General features: G+C 41.2%; 1 protein-coding gene across 1 annotated transcript; it reads left to right on the forward strand.

Annotated features, from left to right (window-relative positions):
- Nucleotides 1-3,585: 3,585 nt before the first annotated feature.
- Nucleotides 3,586-13,554, forward strand: LOC111652230 (putative G protein-coupled receptor 149). The gene is made up of 5 exons (XM_023402441.2): nt 3,586-4,812; nt 6,387-6,567; nt 6,700-7,202; nt 11,050-11,193; nt 11,510-13,554. Exons 1-5 carry the CDS (start codon nt 3,844-3,846, stop codon nt 12,014-12,016), a joined length of 2,304 nt encoding a protein of 767 aa, XP_023258209.1. The 5' UTR covers nt 3,586-3,843; the 3' UTR covers nt 12,017-13,554.
- Nucleotides 13,555-17,466: the final 3,912 nt, after the last annotated feature.

Raw genomic sequence — 17,466 nt, forward strand, 5'->3', positions numbered from 1 at the left:
ACTCTATGGATTTATCTATGCTTTTGACAAGAGCAGAGGACTGATGAGACTCAGTTGTAAAGAGTAATTTGAGTCAGTGTTAGAGGAACATTAAAAAATTGATTCATGCAGGCTTGATGTCTACTATATGTGTATATGTGTGTTCACTTGTAATGGTCTTACATTTGTTAGCACCATGCTGTTTTTTTCTACTACATCCAGCATATTTTGGTGTTCAAAGTCAATCTAATTCTAAACTATAAACAGCACTTAAACAACCCTAACATGCACTGCCTTTATATAAATGCTGGACCAGCTGAGCAGAGAGTTAAAGGTTAAGTCATTAGGACTTCACCCTCCTTTCCTCATTCAGTTTTAAATCTGTCTTTTACGCAAATAGAATCTTCCATTCTGTTACTGTCTCTGGGTCAATTTTTGCTTCATTAATATTTGATGTGACGTAGGATAATGATGCACTTAGACCCTGTGTGCATGTGCGTGTGGGTGGATTTGTGTTTGATGGGAGAGTCACTCCAGCAGGTCTAGAATTTACAGTTACAAAATTTGCCGTGCTGGATTTAGGATGCACCACCAGAGGCCAGTAAGCAACAGGGTAATGCGAGCTGTGGGATTTGTGCAAACATGCATGCAGATATATGAGCATGTGCAACACAGTCCATTATTAATGAACTTGAAGGGTATTTATACAACATATTACAGTCATCTATCATTGATTAGCTGCTTCCATTTCATGGTCCAGATGAAGTGCAGCAGAGACACAACGAGGTTTCTCTCCTTAGCATTCCCATGGTTTCATTTTCATTTCGTAGCCAATATTACGGATGAATGATTTATTAGATGTTGTAAGATGGCTGTAATTCTCAAATCAAACTCTCACTTCATTAGTTTTAATGTAATTTTGTTTGACTTCATGAGACTCTATTAAATGTTTATTGAGGTAGACACAGCAATAGAAGTAGACATTGTAATGAAAATATCTGTTTTTTAGCAAACAGCAATCCTTTTGTGTGTTAACACACGAACAATATTTCACAGACTGAATGTGCCTCTCTACAAGGGACTCAACAATGCAAAATTAAGTGAAATTTGTCCAAAATAGTCCATTTGTAGCAACAGACAGGAAGATCTGGATGTATGTCAGCCTGCAGATGGAGAAGTATATATATTTTTTTAATCTAATGTAATTTAGTAGAACAGGAGTATTGCAGCCGGAAAATGTGCTACAGCAATTTTTGCATTGAGCACACAGCTTTAGCTAACTATGGCAGCCATAGCAAATGTGCCATAACTGTAACAAATCAAAGTTTAGATGTTCTGTAATAATTTCAGTTTGCATTTGCATTTTTCTAACAGGTACTAATAAATATGCTTCACTGTTTAAACTATGGGAAATATATATTGAGAAATATACTTGGATCTTATTCAGAGTTATTATGTATTGAGTCATTATGTTTTCATGATGCATGTATGCATGAATCTGTATGCTATTTATGACTAATATTTATTTTGTGTGTCGACAGTGCACATCTTTACTGACACCGCAGAACATAAGATGATTTTAATATCTCGTTCAAAACTACATATATTATATATCACATATCACATATATTCTCTCATAGATATTTTCAGTGATTTTGTGTCTCTCATTTTCCATCTGTAACTACCTTGATATAAAATTTATTTTCAGTCTTTCCTCCATGAAAAAATGATGGGATTTGTTTTGACAGGATGGTTGCATTTCATATTTTCTAACAGATCCTGTTTCATTACACTTACTCTCTTCCTCACCAGTGCACTTGTCTATGGAAAACCTATACAGAGCTGCACTCTCACCTTGTGCCTTTTCACATGAACAAACTATTGCATTCAGAACGCACAAACACACACACACACAAACACGCACAAAGTAGGTCACCTTGATGTGTGACGCTGAGCTCAGCTGGTATATCTGTATGCGTGTGTCTGTGTGTGTTTGTGTGTTTATGCACCATTGTAGATTGTGTTTTGTCCTCCTATGTTCCTCTCTGTGTCCTCATGGCCCGAGAGAGAGTCGAGTCATTAGACTGGCTCTAAGTCACTTAGCCCAAACCCTAATTGAATTACAAGACCTGAAGTCAGATGCACTCACAGTTATGTTTGCATTCACATCGATATATATGCTGCGCAAGGCTAAAAAGAGCTGAGCCTCCACAGATGCGGTAAAGTGATATCATCCAGTGAGTGAGAACATGATGGAGTGTAAATAAATGAGCATGGGCTGTCATCATGCAGATCCATGTGAACATTTGCATAAAGGGCATGAGTCCAAACATCTATCACCAGTGATATACAGAGTACTGCACAGGGAGTATTATTTCTATCTGTGGTACAGCATGAGGATAAATGAACACCCATTTACCATCTAAACAAACGGAGGAGTCCTTCAGCCTGAAAATCCTTGAACACCACAGGGAAGGAAAAGCCAAGGCCAGTTCCACACCAGGGTATAGGATTTACACGCATATAAAGACATGGACACACACACACACACACACACACACACACACACACACACACACACACACACACACACACACACACTGTGTGCTTTCACACAGAAGCCGATCTGCCTCAGTCCAGCCTCAGGGTCACATACTTTTGTAATTGGGGTTTTTCTCCAATTGGTTTCATCTCCCTGTGCTGTTGCTCTATAACCTATATCTAATAAAGCTATCTGTTGTAATTACACTGTAATCATTCATTAAATCATCTTTTAAAACACACGTCTCTGGTGACAAACAAGATTTACATGATTCCCTGTAACACAGTGTCCATTTCGATGAGTCAAGCAAGGATAACTTTTCTTTTACTTCACTGCCTTGAATGTGTCCTTTGTCCTCTCGCCTCATGAGGCCTGCTCCACTCAGTGTTATGACATGAAGGACTAAATACAAACATACATGCACTTACAGTAAACTGGCCTTACTCAATCTGGCTCAGGGAGCATCCAGCCCACATGGTCACGAGATACCACTCAAATCTTATCTAATTTATGTTTCCCCTATTATTTTAGCCCTGGCATTTAGTTTCCTGACTGCAGTGAGTGGAGAAGGTTTTGAAAATGGAACAATGAAAGGTAATCTGCTGGAACTGGCTCGCACACACACAAGCTGTCTGTTTAGATGAGCATTTTGGTTTCCAAATGGAATTAACCACAAAGTGATGGGCCCCTTACACACAAACATACATCTGCAATGGCAGTAAAACAAAAACAATTTTTAAAAAAAACATAAAAGCTTCATTATTTATTCAATATTTAGTTGTGGTTAAATGCCCATCATTCAGAGAGAGGGGTTGAGGGAAGAAGAGAGGAGAAGGAAGAGGGGATGTTAGTATTTGGAGCCCAGAGGAAAGCTTCGAGCCAATCTACAGATGAAAACGCAGACTCGGATCAGTTCCACACAGACACTGTAGCAGCAGTATGCATTTGGCCCAACCCCAAATGACTGCCGTGAGAGGAAACGGTGATGACGACAGCGCGTACATCGGCAGCTGGAGACTAGAGGTGCTCTAGTTGCGCGGTTTGAACGGTGAACACAAGTGCCTGCCAGCACGGTATACCCGGAGGCTCCACATCCAAGGAACCGGGAGGCTTTGGTTACGCGTGCGTTCCCAGTTGGATCGGAGGAGAATGTTGTGCTGTGTCTCTCTCATCACCTCCTCTTGTCTGATTTGTTTTTAGAGATGCGGCGCATGCTGTGCCATCCTTACATCTTTTGCGGCGCGGTGAACTTTACAGGCTAAATGAGTCAGATTTGATCAATTAAAAGTGCCAAAAGAGACAGAGAAGTTAATTCACGGAAAATGTCCACGACGCACCTTACCTCCCCGGCGCCAAACCAGAGCTACCTTTCCACTGCCACCTACGAGAAGGCAGACCCCTCGGAGGTGGAGAGGCAGATTCGCCTGCTGCTTTTCGGCTTGTGCGTAACCATCGCCGTTGCTACCTTTGTCGGAGGTGTGTATTCGCTGCTCTCTCTCCTACGGATGAGGAGAAAAACCTCCCTGTGTCTCATCGTGGCTTCCATGTCGGTGGACGACCTGCTCAGTGTGGTCCCCCTCTCCTTGTTCATGCTCCTTCAGTGGGAGACAGATAGGGGTGGAGGGTCGGGCAGCCTGTGCACTTTATCTGGACTTCTGTACGTGTTCCAGGGTGTTTCTAGCAATATGAAGGCTTGCCTTATAGCAGCCTATACTTTTTATGTCACCAAGAGGTTTGGAGTGCTTCAGTCAGTCCGCCAGCCCTTAAGAGTGATGTGGGCTATTGCCGGTGTGTGGGCGGTCAGCCTGGCCGTCAGTGTGTTACCGTTGTGCGGATGGGGCAGCTTTACGCCGGCCTCTCTCGGGTGTTTCCCTGAGAGCGACAGTTTTTACATCCTGTTGCTTTTCTCTTTATATTCCCTGTGTTTCTGCGGCTTGTTGTTTTTCTTCATCCCCCTCACCTACCAGCTGCTGTGCTCCAGAGAGCCCCAGAGGACTTTATTGTACCCCAGGTATTTGGAGATGGCGAGGGGGCTGAGTGGGTCAGCTCCCCTTTGTGATATTCAGTCCTTTTCCCGGGACAGCCTGACCAAAAGTTTTGGTGCCTACAACGAGCTGAGCCCAAGTTCATGCGGGACAGAGCTCAGGGACAAAGAGGACAGCGGCCTGTCCCCAGTATCCGTCAGCGGACAGAGGACACCTACTGTCGGAGACACACCAGTGGTGTTTGCACAAAAGCGCTTCTCTATGATCCTGGCTCTTGTCCGAGTGGTTTTATGGATGCCAATGATGGTAAGCAGCGTGACAAACGCAACTGTTAGAGTAAAAGCATCAGAACTTTTAGAAAACGCCCTGACATTTCAAACCATTTAGGTAGAGGCTAAAATGTTTTTTTTTTACATACCCCAGCTGACTAATGTTGGCACTTATTTCAAATGCAAATCATCTTGTTTCCAGATTGTTAAATGTCATTTACTCTGAATGAAATGCCCTTTTGGGCGATGACAGCTGTCAAGAAAATTCATAAAACTAGTCATCATGAAAATTCATGATACTAAACCTCTCACCTCTTTTAAAATAAAAGTTATAGAATCATGAAATAATATCACTTTGACCCCCCTGTCCCCCCCTAACTCAGGTTGTTTCTCTTATTTTGGTGATTTAAGTACTTTATGTGGAAGATCATCAGAAGCTGTTTGGGTCAAACAACTGTATACATTTAACCCAAAAGAAACTAATGTTTGAGTCTTCTTTTTTAGCAAACTCATGCATCCCTAAATCGAAGCACCATTCCTGTTGTTTGTGTATAGGCTATGAGCTGTTAGAGTTTATAACATGGACAAAAGTAGCAGAAAGTGGGCTTTAAGGCATGTTATTTTCTTATAATCTTTCCCTGTGACAAAGAGAGAAATCAAACCATTGTTCCTTTTTTGGAGGTGAAGAAACCCTAAATGTCCCTTAGGCAACTTTGGGGAACTGACAAGTTTTGAAACTTTGAAAATTATATCTCATCATGATTTGCGGCCTCAGTAAATTTTTTAAACACAAATTTTTGAAAAAAACAAGCTATTTTCTTTTATAACAGCCAGCATCACATTTAAAGAACATTCTCTAAAGGCCTAGAAAACAGTAGCTGGCAGGTTTTAGTCAACACCTAAAGGGCAGCTTTCATTAGGTTGCATTGTGAAATACTTTGCATGATTGCTACACACTGAGTGCTGCTGTTACTACATTTGTTCTTGCTCAAAAAAAGGTAATTTTAGGTGATGAAATTCTTCATTGTCTGCTGTGCAGCCAGAGCACAATGACAGACAAACATAATTGGCATTCCAAACTTGCAACCCTGAAAATTTGTAAAAGCACTGGAGATGATAAATGCAGAAAATGTCAAAATTGTACTGAGATTTTTTTCTGTGGATGTGAATATTTTTTGAAGAAACAAACAATCTAAATAAACATGCCTTGCCCAAGATGATTTCTCTTCAGCTATCTATGTCTGTGTTTGCAGTTACAGGTGTAATCATTTTCTAGAAAGCTGTAGAGGTCAGTATCAGCACTATGCTGCACCTGCACTATTTATAAATGAGCATTTTCATTTTGTGACAAGCAATAAAAATTTATCCATTTATTTTCAATTTATTAAACCCATACACAGTACAATAATGCATCTCTAATCATGTTGCATTTCGTCTCAAATGGCACTGGCATATGTGAACACAAAACAAAGGAAAATCAAAATCCAAAAAGCCCAGTATGGGTGAAGGATCCATGTAATATCTTTTCATTCATGTGTCCCCCTCCCCCTGTTTCCTCACACATTGAATCACTCTTCGCTGAATTAATTTCCCTTTCCCTTTCATTCACAGACTTTGGTTTTAGTGCGCCATGCACTGAATGCGCGCAGCTCGTCCCTGGAGACTCTGAGCTTCTTTCTCACTCTGCTTGCCCCTGCGGTCACTCCGTTATTCATGCTGTCTGAGCGCTGGATCCACATGCCATGTGGCTGCTTCATTAACTGCAAACGGGATCCAGCACAGGAACCTTCAGGTAGACCGTGACATAATACAAATTTAGCAACAATGCACCATCAAGAGTGTTTCTACTTAGTGAATAGGTTTCCCAATATGTTAGAGAGCATAGAAATTATTCTCAGTGTCTTTTATTTTTTTATTTTTACAGTGATGAAAAGAAGATTTGAGTTCAACCTGTCCTTCCAGCAAGGCTATGGCGTGTACAAGTTGTCACATGCCACCATGTCCCAAAACAGTCCACCCCTTGAGAAGCGTGCCTATCACAGCCTCTTTAACTGTGACTTCCCCAATACCCGCCTTGATGCATTAGAAAGTGGTGGGCTCTCCGGCCTGGGGCCCGATTTTGATTTCAGCACCACATGCCCAGTGGACAGCTCCTCTCACGCAGACCTTCTGCTGGAAGCAGAGGCCGGAGGAGGAGAGGCTCTGGCTGACTGTCCTCCGCTTCCCCACGAGAACCACGGAGATGATGATGACTTCCGCTGTGTCACTTTGCTGCCTTCTCATCACCGTGAGCAGGATCACAACCTCACAGACACGTCGTCGGTGTTCGAGGGGCCAGAGAGGAGGCTCTCGCACGAGGAGTGTCGGAAAATTGAGCTGACGGACTGGGAGTGGTGCAGGAGTAAATCAGAGAGAACACCCAGACAGGTAAACCACTGTCATTGTGTGGTTTATGGCTGGCATTAATTGATTTTCTCACTATCTTAAACTAGTGAAAAACAACAGCTGCGTTAACATGCAACATATGGTGATGTGCTCTAGAGGTGATTGTTTAGGAGTGATTAGTGTCTCAGGACCATTAAAGGGTTGGATTTTCAGTCTCCCTTTATGTGTTTACATTTTGTTCAGAAGGAAATTAAATGTTTCTTAGTGCAGTGCAAACAGATACTGAGACACATAGTGGACTAGGATGCAGTCTTTTACATAGTGTGTGTGTATTTGTGCAATTTTTAGTCAGTCTGAATGCTTGTCTGACTTTCTGTGTGTTGGTCTGCGTCTCTGTGGGGTTTTTTTCCGCATCTGTGCTGTGAATATGCCTCTTTATAATCAAGCTGACAGACTTGGAGCTGCGCATGTGATTTAGATAAAATGGTTAAAATCCCCTCTCTCCCTTAACCTCTCTCCTCTCCTCTCCTCTCCCTGCATATCTTTATCTGTGCTAAGCCACAATTGATTCTGACTAATAGAGCAATTGATCAAGATACTATCAGTAGCATACCATTTTAGTAACAAATGTCAGCCTGTCTTTCAAAACCAAATATTCATTCATTGCATTTCCACAGATACTCTAAAACCAGGCCAGCTCTCAAGTCTTACCTCTATTCATTGATTTAGTCTTGTGTTTATGTGGTTTTAAAGGCAGTGTTTACAGGTTCAAGATCGGAATTAATGAGATTCATCACTTGAAGGTCAGGTCCCTTTTGTGTGATTGTGAATGCATAACTTCGATTTAGTATAAATTTGGAATGAAAACTGAACGGAAAAATTCAACAGCATCCATTTTGATTCTTATTTTAGTATAGGGTCTATATATCTATGTATATATACAGTATAGTGCAGATTTGTCTGTCTGCCAAGATCTAAGTGTGGCTCATAAATTTATTATTTGCTCAGCCACTCAGTAGTTGCTGTATCCTCTAGATGCAAAGTCAGAGAGCACTACATCTAAACGCTGCGGGTGAGGACAGTTTACTACAGGCACACGAACCAGTAGCCACTAATCCATTTTTAATCCATATCTGTCTTTGTCGTTGACAATCAGGTGCTGTTGTAATACCAGAAGCTTAATACTCTCTGTGTTATGTTGGACCAATTTTAATTGTTAAACAAGGGCAGAACATTAAAAGCTTAATGATCGATGTCTCCTGGCATTGCAGGTACCAGACACAGATGAGAGATCAGCCTCATTCTGAACAGCATTACCTTTGTGACTTTTAGAACAGTAACACGATGAGATTGTTGCAAACTCACACAACTAACTGGGACATGAATAGATGTGGAAACATGGGCACGCACACATGCACACACTCTCTCTGTCTCTCCTCCTCTCTGCCTCCACTCTACTTATAAGTCTGAAATGTTTTGGTTTGGAAATCACCAGAGGGTGGAAAATCCATGGAGCATGCATCTACAGCTTGGCTTTGCCACTCACTTTGCATCATGTATAAGTCTGTGACTCTCACTGCTGGCTTGTGTGTGTGTGTGTGTGTGTGTGTGTGTGTGTGTGTGTGTGTGTGTGTGTGTGTGTGTGTGTGTTTCTTAGTAGCAAATTGTGTATATTATGTTCTCTTAGGCCTTATTCAATGATTTGTGTCAGTACATACATGTACAGTTACAGTATGCATATGCACACACACACTGCATATATAAACAAACATGAAAACACATGCACACACACGTGTACACAAAGTAAAGACAACAACTAACTAAATTAAGCAGCACAGATCTAGCAGCCCTCCCTCCCCAAACAACAGTCACAAAAGACATAAAGATCAAAATGAGCTCACAAACACACATAATCAAATATTACTGTACTGTATACACACACAAAGGCAAACAACAGATGAAAGCCAAGCCTTAATAGTTTTTGATTTATATTGTTTCTTGGCTGTGTTTTGTTCCTCGTTAACAGTCTGGAAGTCATTACCCATCGTCTCCCCTCCTTACTGTCAGGCCTTCTGGCCTTCAGCATCCACAGGGAGAGGTGGAATTAGAGCTTAAAGACATCTTTACCCTCTCTGTGACTTTAGACTCTCTGTTAGCAAGCACAGAGTTCGGGGGCGCGTTCACAAGTCCTCTCCTCGAGGGTAAATGGAGGTCTAGTGTGCATTCAGATGCAGGGAACTGAGGGCCGTTTACCTTTCTGAGAACACATTCAAAACTGTAAACTAATGTTGTTCCTACCAATAAGGCTACAATGAAGGGGGGGAGAAGGGGAAAAAGTATTGATTTTGAACAGACAGGGAAATAACACAACTGTAATCAATATACTGCAGGATGTAGACACACCATTATCAGATATTTTACTATATAATACTATTGCTCATTGAAAGTGGAGGTATTCCACTGGATAAGTGGGAACCTTTCAAACTGCTGGTGGCGCTAGATAAACAGTCAGGGTGTGACAAATGTTCTTAGGTTAAACCCTCTGGGCCATATGGATATTCATTTTTCAAATTTTATGGCAATCTATTTAAAGTTTTCAAGACATTTTACAGAAAAAAAAAGTCAACCTCATGGTGGTGCTAGAGGAAAAGTAAGGGGGATCACCACATGAGTAGGCAGTAGAATCAGTAGGATTCATCCTTTGGGGACAATGAATATCTGCACTAAATGTCATTGTCGTCCATTCAGAAGTTGTTGAGATAGTTCTGTCTGGGGCTTTGCAGCAAAAGCAACACTGCTATGTGTTTGCATTCATGTCATGTAGGCTAATATCAAAATAATTTATGGAATTACAACAACATAATATTACATGTAATAAAAACAAGCATGTTGTGTGAATATAGCAGAACACACACACACACACAAACGTCCATCAGCGTGCTTCCCACATTGATGGGCTCTGAGCATTATTTGATTTACTTGACAATGTGTTTTCAGCTCAACATCACGGTCTCTCGCTCTCTCCCTCTCATCTCTCTCAGTTCACAATGATGTACAGACAATGACAGGAAAACAGACAGAGTCAGGGCGGACAGGAGATTGACATCCTCTTTGTTTCTACTGTGCGTCATAGTCACAATTAGATCATTACATCGAACTAATCTAAATAATTTAGAGGACTTAATGAGACCTGCCACAGTCTCCCCACCGTCGCACCGCAGGATGCTTCTCCTTTCCCCTGCCGGCAGAATGCATTTTCTCAAACATGTCATGTTGACAGAGGCTCACTTTGATGTATGGTGTGGTGAATTAATCCCTATGAAAACAATATGAAAATATGACTGGAAAACATGAAATCTGATTAAATATGTGAGTGGTATAAATGAGCCATGTAATTGAAAAACGATGGCAAACTGATAAGAAACCCAGAGGAAATTTGATTGATGCATTTTACACTGAAATTATATTATTTAGAGTAAATTAGTGAATTAAAAAAAATTCTGATAACAGTTAAACGGCTTTTAGAGAACGCCTCCCATCCTTTTGCTGTGAACCTAAAAGCTCTGTGGTCGCGTCTTTATGCACGGAACACTAACATCTAATTTTACCTGCAGAGTGCTGTTGACAGGACTCTTACGTGTAAGCCTCATTAACTCTTGGGAGAGAAGTGGTTGGTCAACACATTCATCTCCCTGCCCTTGACATCATTGACGCAATCTAAGCTCAATTAGTTTGAACAAAGGGAACGAGATGAAAAAAGACCTTGTAGTTGATGTAAAGCGCTTTGTACGTCTTGTCAGTAGCATGATGAACAGAATGAATCACGAATCTAGTATATAATGATCTTCACAAGTAATAACTGAATCTTTTCTTTGGTTTTCCTGTTCAGCGATCATCAGGTGGTCTGTCAGTCCCTTTGTGCGCCTTTCAGGGCACCGTATCTCTGCAAGCACCCACAGGGAAGACCCTCTCTCTCTCTACCTATGAGGTCAGCAGTGATGGACTCAGAATTTCCCCAAACAACGCCAAAAAGGTAAAGGCCCACACAGCTCTCCTTCATTTTTTGAATAAAATTGAGTTTAATTCTTTCAGTTTCTGCAACCAACTTTCAAACTCGTCCTTTAACAGCGGCAAAAATCAATGAAAGTCATAATTAGAATGATGGTAGAGTTGAGAGAAATGAAAAGCCTTATAACAAGTCAGTGGAATGATTTGGTACGCGAAAAAATAAGACATTGACAGTGTATTGTACACTCTAATCCTAAGCAAATATTTTTAGCTTAAAAAATTATCTGTTCACTCTCACTGTTATGAATGACTTGTATTATAAATCTCTCCCCGCTTTAAAGGTGGAAGTGTATCGGTCCAAATCAGTTGGCCACGAGCCCAATGCAGACGACCCAGCATCAGGAGGCCAGGCCAGAGACGTGAACGTCAGCAGCGTAGAGATGGAGATAGGAATGGGGATGGGGATAGGAGCAGTGGTGGGGGACACCAACGTCAAGATCCACCTCGAGGTTCTGGAGATCTGTGACAACGAGGAGGCCCTGGACAGCGTCTCCATCATCTCCAACATCAGTCAGTCCTCCACCCACGCTCGCTCACCATCGCTGCGCTACTCGCGAAGGGAGAACCGCTTCGTCTCCTGCGACCTGGGTGAGACGGCTTCCTACTCCCTGCTCATCCCCAGCAGCGGCAACCCTGAGACGGAGACCATCAATATCACTATACCTGACACTGTGGAGGCTCACCGCCAGAACAGCCGACGGCAGACGCAGGAGAGCTCGGGATATCGTGAGGAGATACAGCTGCTCAATGAGGCCTACAGAAAGCAAGCCGGGGAGAGTGAAGAGTGACACACACGCAAGATGATAAGAAGGTGGCTCTCAGGAGGAGGTTGAAAGAGAATCTCTGCCACCAAAGATGAAAGACAAATTTCCTAATCATTCCACATTTACTTCTTTCTGATCACCACAGAACTGACAGGTGACCCAAATAGAGACTTAGATTAAGACTGTTATAATAGTTTGACTACTCTTGTACTTCCTCTTTAGATAGCATCGTGAGAGCACATGCGTCTCCTGTCTGTAGAGTACACAGAGATAAATTCGCCTGTGAACTGACAGATAGTTGTAAATTGGGGTAAGAAAGAGTGACAGAGACAGGACCAAAGGAAGGGGAGGAAAGAGAGAGATGGTGTTCCAGCAGAGCATCTGTATTCCTGCCAAGACTTTCACCATATGGCAGCTTGTCATGATTAAATAGATACATCGAGACGGAAACTCACTTAGACGTGGAAAAGGAGAGGCCACAGCCTGGTCACATGTCTGACATGAAGTAGTTCTACGTCACCAGTGACTCAACTGTGAGGGGAGGGGTCACCTGACCCATGTGTCTGACTCATCCTAGTGTGTGTTGTTGTGCATTTTGTGTGTGAGAAGTAGCCTTGCCCATAAGGGCAAGGGTACATGTATGAAAGTAATAGTTTGTGATGTCAACTGCCAAAAGTATTCAAATGTTTCCCCTTATAAGAATGTGTTCATCCTGCATATTTCTTTAACTTAAGGTGTGTTTTCCTTTGCACCCAGCTGCTACGTCCATTATGTATTACACAATTAGTGTTGCTACTAACAATGTAGAGAGAGATCACTATCTGTGCTGAAAATCTAAAAAAAGAAAGAGAAAAAGGAGAGGAGAGTCAAGCATTAGAGGGAGAGTACAAGTGATTATTGAAGAAGAGGTTGAGGGGATACTTATGCAGAGCAGTTTTCTGCCTCATGCACATTCAGTGCGATTTAAATGAGTGACAGTGTGCATATTTTACTACAGTGGGCAGCATATGAATGTACAATCCAGAGCCACTTGGGGGGGGGGGGTCATCTCTCTGCCTGCCCATCCAATCAGTGGGCCAAAGGGGCCTCTCTCTCACTTTCTGTAAAATACATGCATAAATTCAGGATTGGAATCAAATTTTCATAGATGGTATTGTGCATTTCCGGACCATTCTGAATGGTTACATGGATTGTGAAAATCTTTCAGCGGCATACAAACCTTTACTTACTATCATTCACTGATAATATCAGTATATATGTCCTTTTATGCACATTTACATGTACGTGTGTGTGTGTGTGTGTGTGTGTGTGCAAACAGCAGTAACCGTAAAATCAGTATTATAGACTAATTTTAGAATATATATGTATTTAAGTTTGTTTTATAATGTTGTCTTTTATATATCAGCAATTGGGATCTTCAGCACATCATTGGCACTTTGCGGACCTCGTTTGCAGGCTTTTGAACTGTCCTTTAGCGAGCCCACTTCATCAGCTGCAACATGTCCCTTCCTCCTGAAGAATGTTGTCATTAAAGATTCATACCAGAAAATTGCCTCCAACAAGGTTGCCATGCATTTCTGTTTCGAGTGCTCCTGGGCAAAATGTAAACGAAAAATAATGTAAAGGCGTATGAATCATAATGAATGTGAAGTTGTATTCAGTGTCAGCCATGTCAGCTGATAATGGTGCCAAAGGTTTTCAGTTGAGCTAGGCTCCATCTCTGCAGCCGAACAGAGTGGAAGTAATTCAATCATCTGCTTATTCTCACTTTGAAAGAGGACTCAGCTTCTGGTCAAACATTCTCATAAACCGTGTTGATCAATAAACTGTTTCTGCCTTAGGAAATGCACATTAGCTGTGAAAGAGTTTGCATGTTACCCATGCATGTCAACCACCTGGACTCATAAGGTAAAACACAAACTACTTAGATGGGATTCTTTCTTACAACAAAGCAAATTAAGCACAATAATTAACTACTTAAGAGACTGACCTACATAGAGTGTGACCATTATTGGCTGCTGTGCCCCTAGGATGACAGTAATGTGACTAATCAGCAAGAGCTGTATACAACAGTATATTTTCATTGTGCTCTTATCAGTGTTTGAGCTGACTTGAAAACAGCTGTAAAAATGTCACATTTTTCTTGTGTTTTTTGGAAGGTTTCAGAAATGATTCACTATATTTTATCTGTGTGTGCGTGCAGACATTTAGACATGAAGTGTTTGTGGAAGCAGAGAGTCTGGAAAGCTAATAGTAGGCAAGCAGGAGAAAATTGGAGAAGAGGGCAAATGGCAGGAAAAAACAAGAAGTAAAAATAGTATAAAAACTGTAATTATCAAAGGCCTTGACCAGCAGCTTTTCCTAATGTTTTATGATTTCTCTCTAATCCACAGACTTTAACCTCCCATTCACAACCTCTCGCTGACACAATAAGGTGCAGGTAAGCCTGCGTCAAAGTGTAGCAACAGTGGCTCAGCTTGAGACCTCTAGTTCTATACATGCACCTTCATTGACAACAGCATGCATAATGTAAGAAAATGTAAGCCAAAGCCAGAAGGGGAGGAAAACCAACATATGTTAAAACACGATGCTTTTCATGTGAAGGTTTTTCATCTTCATATGATTCAGTAAGGTCAGAGATCATTTGTATGCATCACAGGTAGCACTGAGGGTATGAAAACAAGGTATGCAGAAGAGTGGTACAGTACTGAGAGGAGTAGGGGGAGGTGGCTCAGAGCATATGAAGCAGTGCCTTTGCCTTTAATATCCTTTTGTTTTCACAACCCCTCGACTACTCTGAGAGTTCTTTCGTATTTCTCCCCCTCCTCACACATCTCAGCTTCATTCTCAGTATGTTTTTATACTTTCCTCTGCTAGTTTCTTATTATTTTCCTGCACTGCTTACTCTGACTCCAGCTCATTTTGAAGTCCTCATCTGTTCCCTTTAAAGCAGCCGGCTGAGATATTGATAGAGCTCATATATTTCAAAATAAAGACACAGATAAAAGTATTATAAGCTGAGGCAAAAATCCTATGAGGCACTCCTAATTCAAACAAACAAAGTTTAGTGAACGGCCCTGCTCAAAAGGAAGGCTCACTATATCTTTCTCAAAGTCAAATACTTAATAAAAAACAAAGTCTACAAATAATTTCACATAAATGAGGCTAATCTTCCACACAAAGTGACAATAATTCATTTCAATCAGAGGAATGAATTTTCTAAGCTCTGGAAATGATCGTCCTCAGCTCTATCTGCGTGGTTCTTTATGTGGTTGGTGACTGCATGAATGTGGAAAAGCTAAGCAAATTTTTCATTTCACAGTTGATAAAATTAAACATATCTTATCCTTGGATGTATCATTGACGTGATGACGAAAGAACAAAAGAGTGTGCGAAAGGAAGATGTTAATTTAAAAAGTGGTGATGCATGACGTGTTGGGGCGGAACCTGCTCTGGAACCTCCCATGAGCATCATGCACAAACCCTATGAATGACTCTCTCACGCCTTTCATCCCTCTTTCTATTCCCCTGTCTCCGCTTTGTGCTTCATGGCACTAATTGGATGTACATTTCTTTTACCTTTTGAGACAAAAGCAGAAGGAGAGAATAGGGGATTGAGAGAGAGAGACAGAGAGAGATGATAGGATATAGCACATCCCGCTCATTTAATATTCCAGCTAGTTTAAAACAAGAGAATGTTCTTGAGCACAATCAAATCAGATATTTGCTGCAAGTGTGAACGTCCAAGAAATGAGAAAACTGTGCAATTGTTTACCACCACAAAATTCATAAATAAGAACAAAGCTGAACCGATTGAAAAGACTCTGTTACCTGCTGATTGTGTCTCACTGACTGTAATATTATCATGATGCGTTCAGATTAAGACATGTTTATTAGCAAACTTTCAGCCTCATATGAAACAAGCAGCGTTCAGGTTACAATAAAATGCGAGATAACGTATTATGAGAGGCATTATTTTGCTAATTTTTGATCTTATTATTCCATTGTATTTTCAGTTAGAGACTAATACAATGATATTGTTTTATTAAGTGTTGCTGGTTACAATAACATTTTAACATCACAACAATAGAACTGACTTAAAGTGAAAAGCAGTAGACTTTTTATAAATTTAGGCTTTGAATCTGCTGATGGACAATATTCACCACAATGTCCACAATACAGCAGAGCCAGGAGCCTTCGGGTGATACTGGCCAAAGCAGTCATGGTAGATCTGTCTCATTTGGCTGTAACCTTTAAGGCCCAGACAACAGGTCAGTTCCTGATGTTATGTTGAGCTGGGAGCGCAATGAGTTGGTTACAACAGTTACACTGACAGCACAGACTGTGTCTGTCTGTGCATGTTCCCCAGTGTGGAGTTTTAGAACTTGAGGATGTTGTTTTAAAAGTTTTTTTTTTGTGTGTGTGTGTGTGTGTGTGTGTGTGTGTGTGTGTGTGTGTGTGTGTGTGTGTGTGTGTCCAATCTTTGGATCCAAAAGAAATGAATGGATCCATCACATGCTGGGCACATGAACACTCTTGTTTTGGTGCAGAAATATTTTCAGCTAATTGTTTCGTAGTAATGAAAATATATTCTGAAATAGCATTAATAATTCATTCACCTTATAAATCATGGCATATTCTCTCACTTTCATTATAAGAAGTACTCAGATCCTTAAGGAAAATTTGACATACCATAGTCTAAAAATACTCCATAATAAGTACTGACTTCAAAATATTACTTAAGCTAAATATAAGGATAACAATGCTTTTATTGTCTTTCCAGAACATGTTGTACATGAAAGGGAACGACACGGTTCAGAAAATAGCACAGAAAACACTCAATAAAACACCATTAAACATAAAAAGAAGTACATAAATATATAAATGAGTATAGAGTGAGCAGAGAGAGTGTGAGGAATAAGGCTGTGAATATTTAGAAGATAAACAGGATGGCCCAATGGGCCCAAGTTGCAGCAATGCCCTGATATGAAACAATAGCAATCATAGCAGCAAACTGTTCAGTGAGAAGCAGCAGTTGTTCAGTACAACTGCAGAATTTTCTGTCTTAAAGTGCAGAATTTATCAGTCTCAAATTGCAGCAATTCCCTGATATGGAGTAATAATAATAATAGCAGTAATTGTATAGTGAGAGGCAGAATCTGTCAGTGTCTCAGCACTCTGCTGGCAGGGTGGGCAGAGTCCCTCATGATGCAGGAGGCCTTTTCCCATACCTGCTGTTGTAAGTATCAGTGATGGCGGGTAGGCTGCTGCCAATGATCTTCTGTGCAGTCTCTACCACTCCCTGAAGTGCCTGTCTGTCTGCAGCAGTGCAGATACCATACTAAATGGTGATGCAGGAAGTGAGGATGTTCTCCACCACACATCTGTGGAAGGAAATGAGGACTGAAGTGCCAAGGCCAGCATGCTCACGCCTCATCAAGAAGTAGAGGTGTTGGTGGACCTTCTTCACAACA

The sequence above is a fragment of the Seriola lalandi genome, unplaced genomic scaffold (genome assembly GCF_002814215.2).
Source record: "Seriola lalandi dorsalis isolate HSWRI2012SDOR001 ecotype SW California unplaced genomic scaffold, Sedor1 jcf7180002053932, whole genome shotgun sequence".
Lineage (NCBI taxonomy): Eukaryota > Metazoa > Chordata > Actinopteri > Carangiformes > Carangidae > Seriola > Seriola lalandi.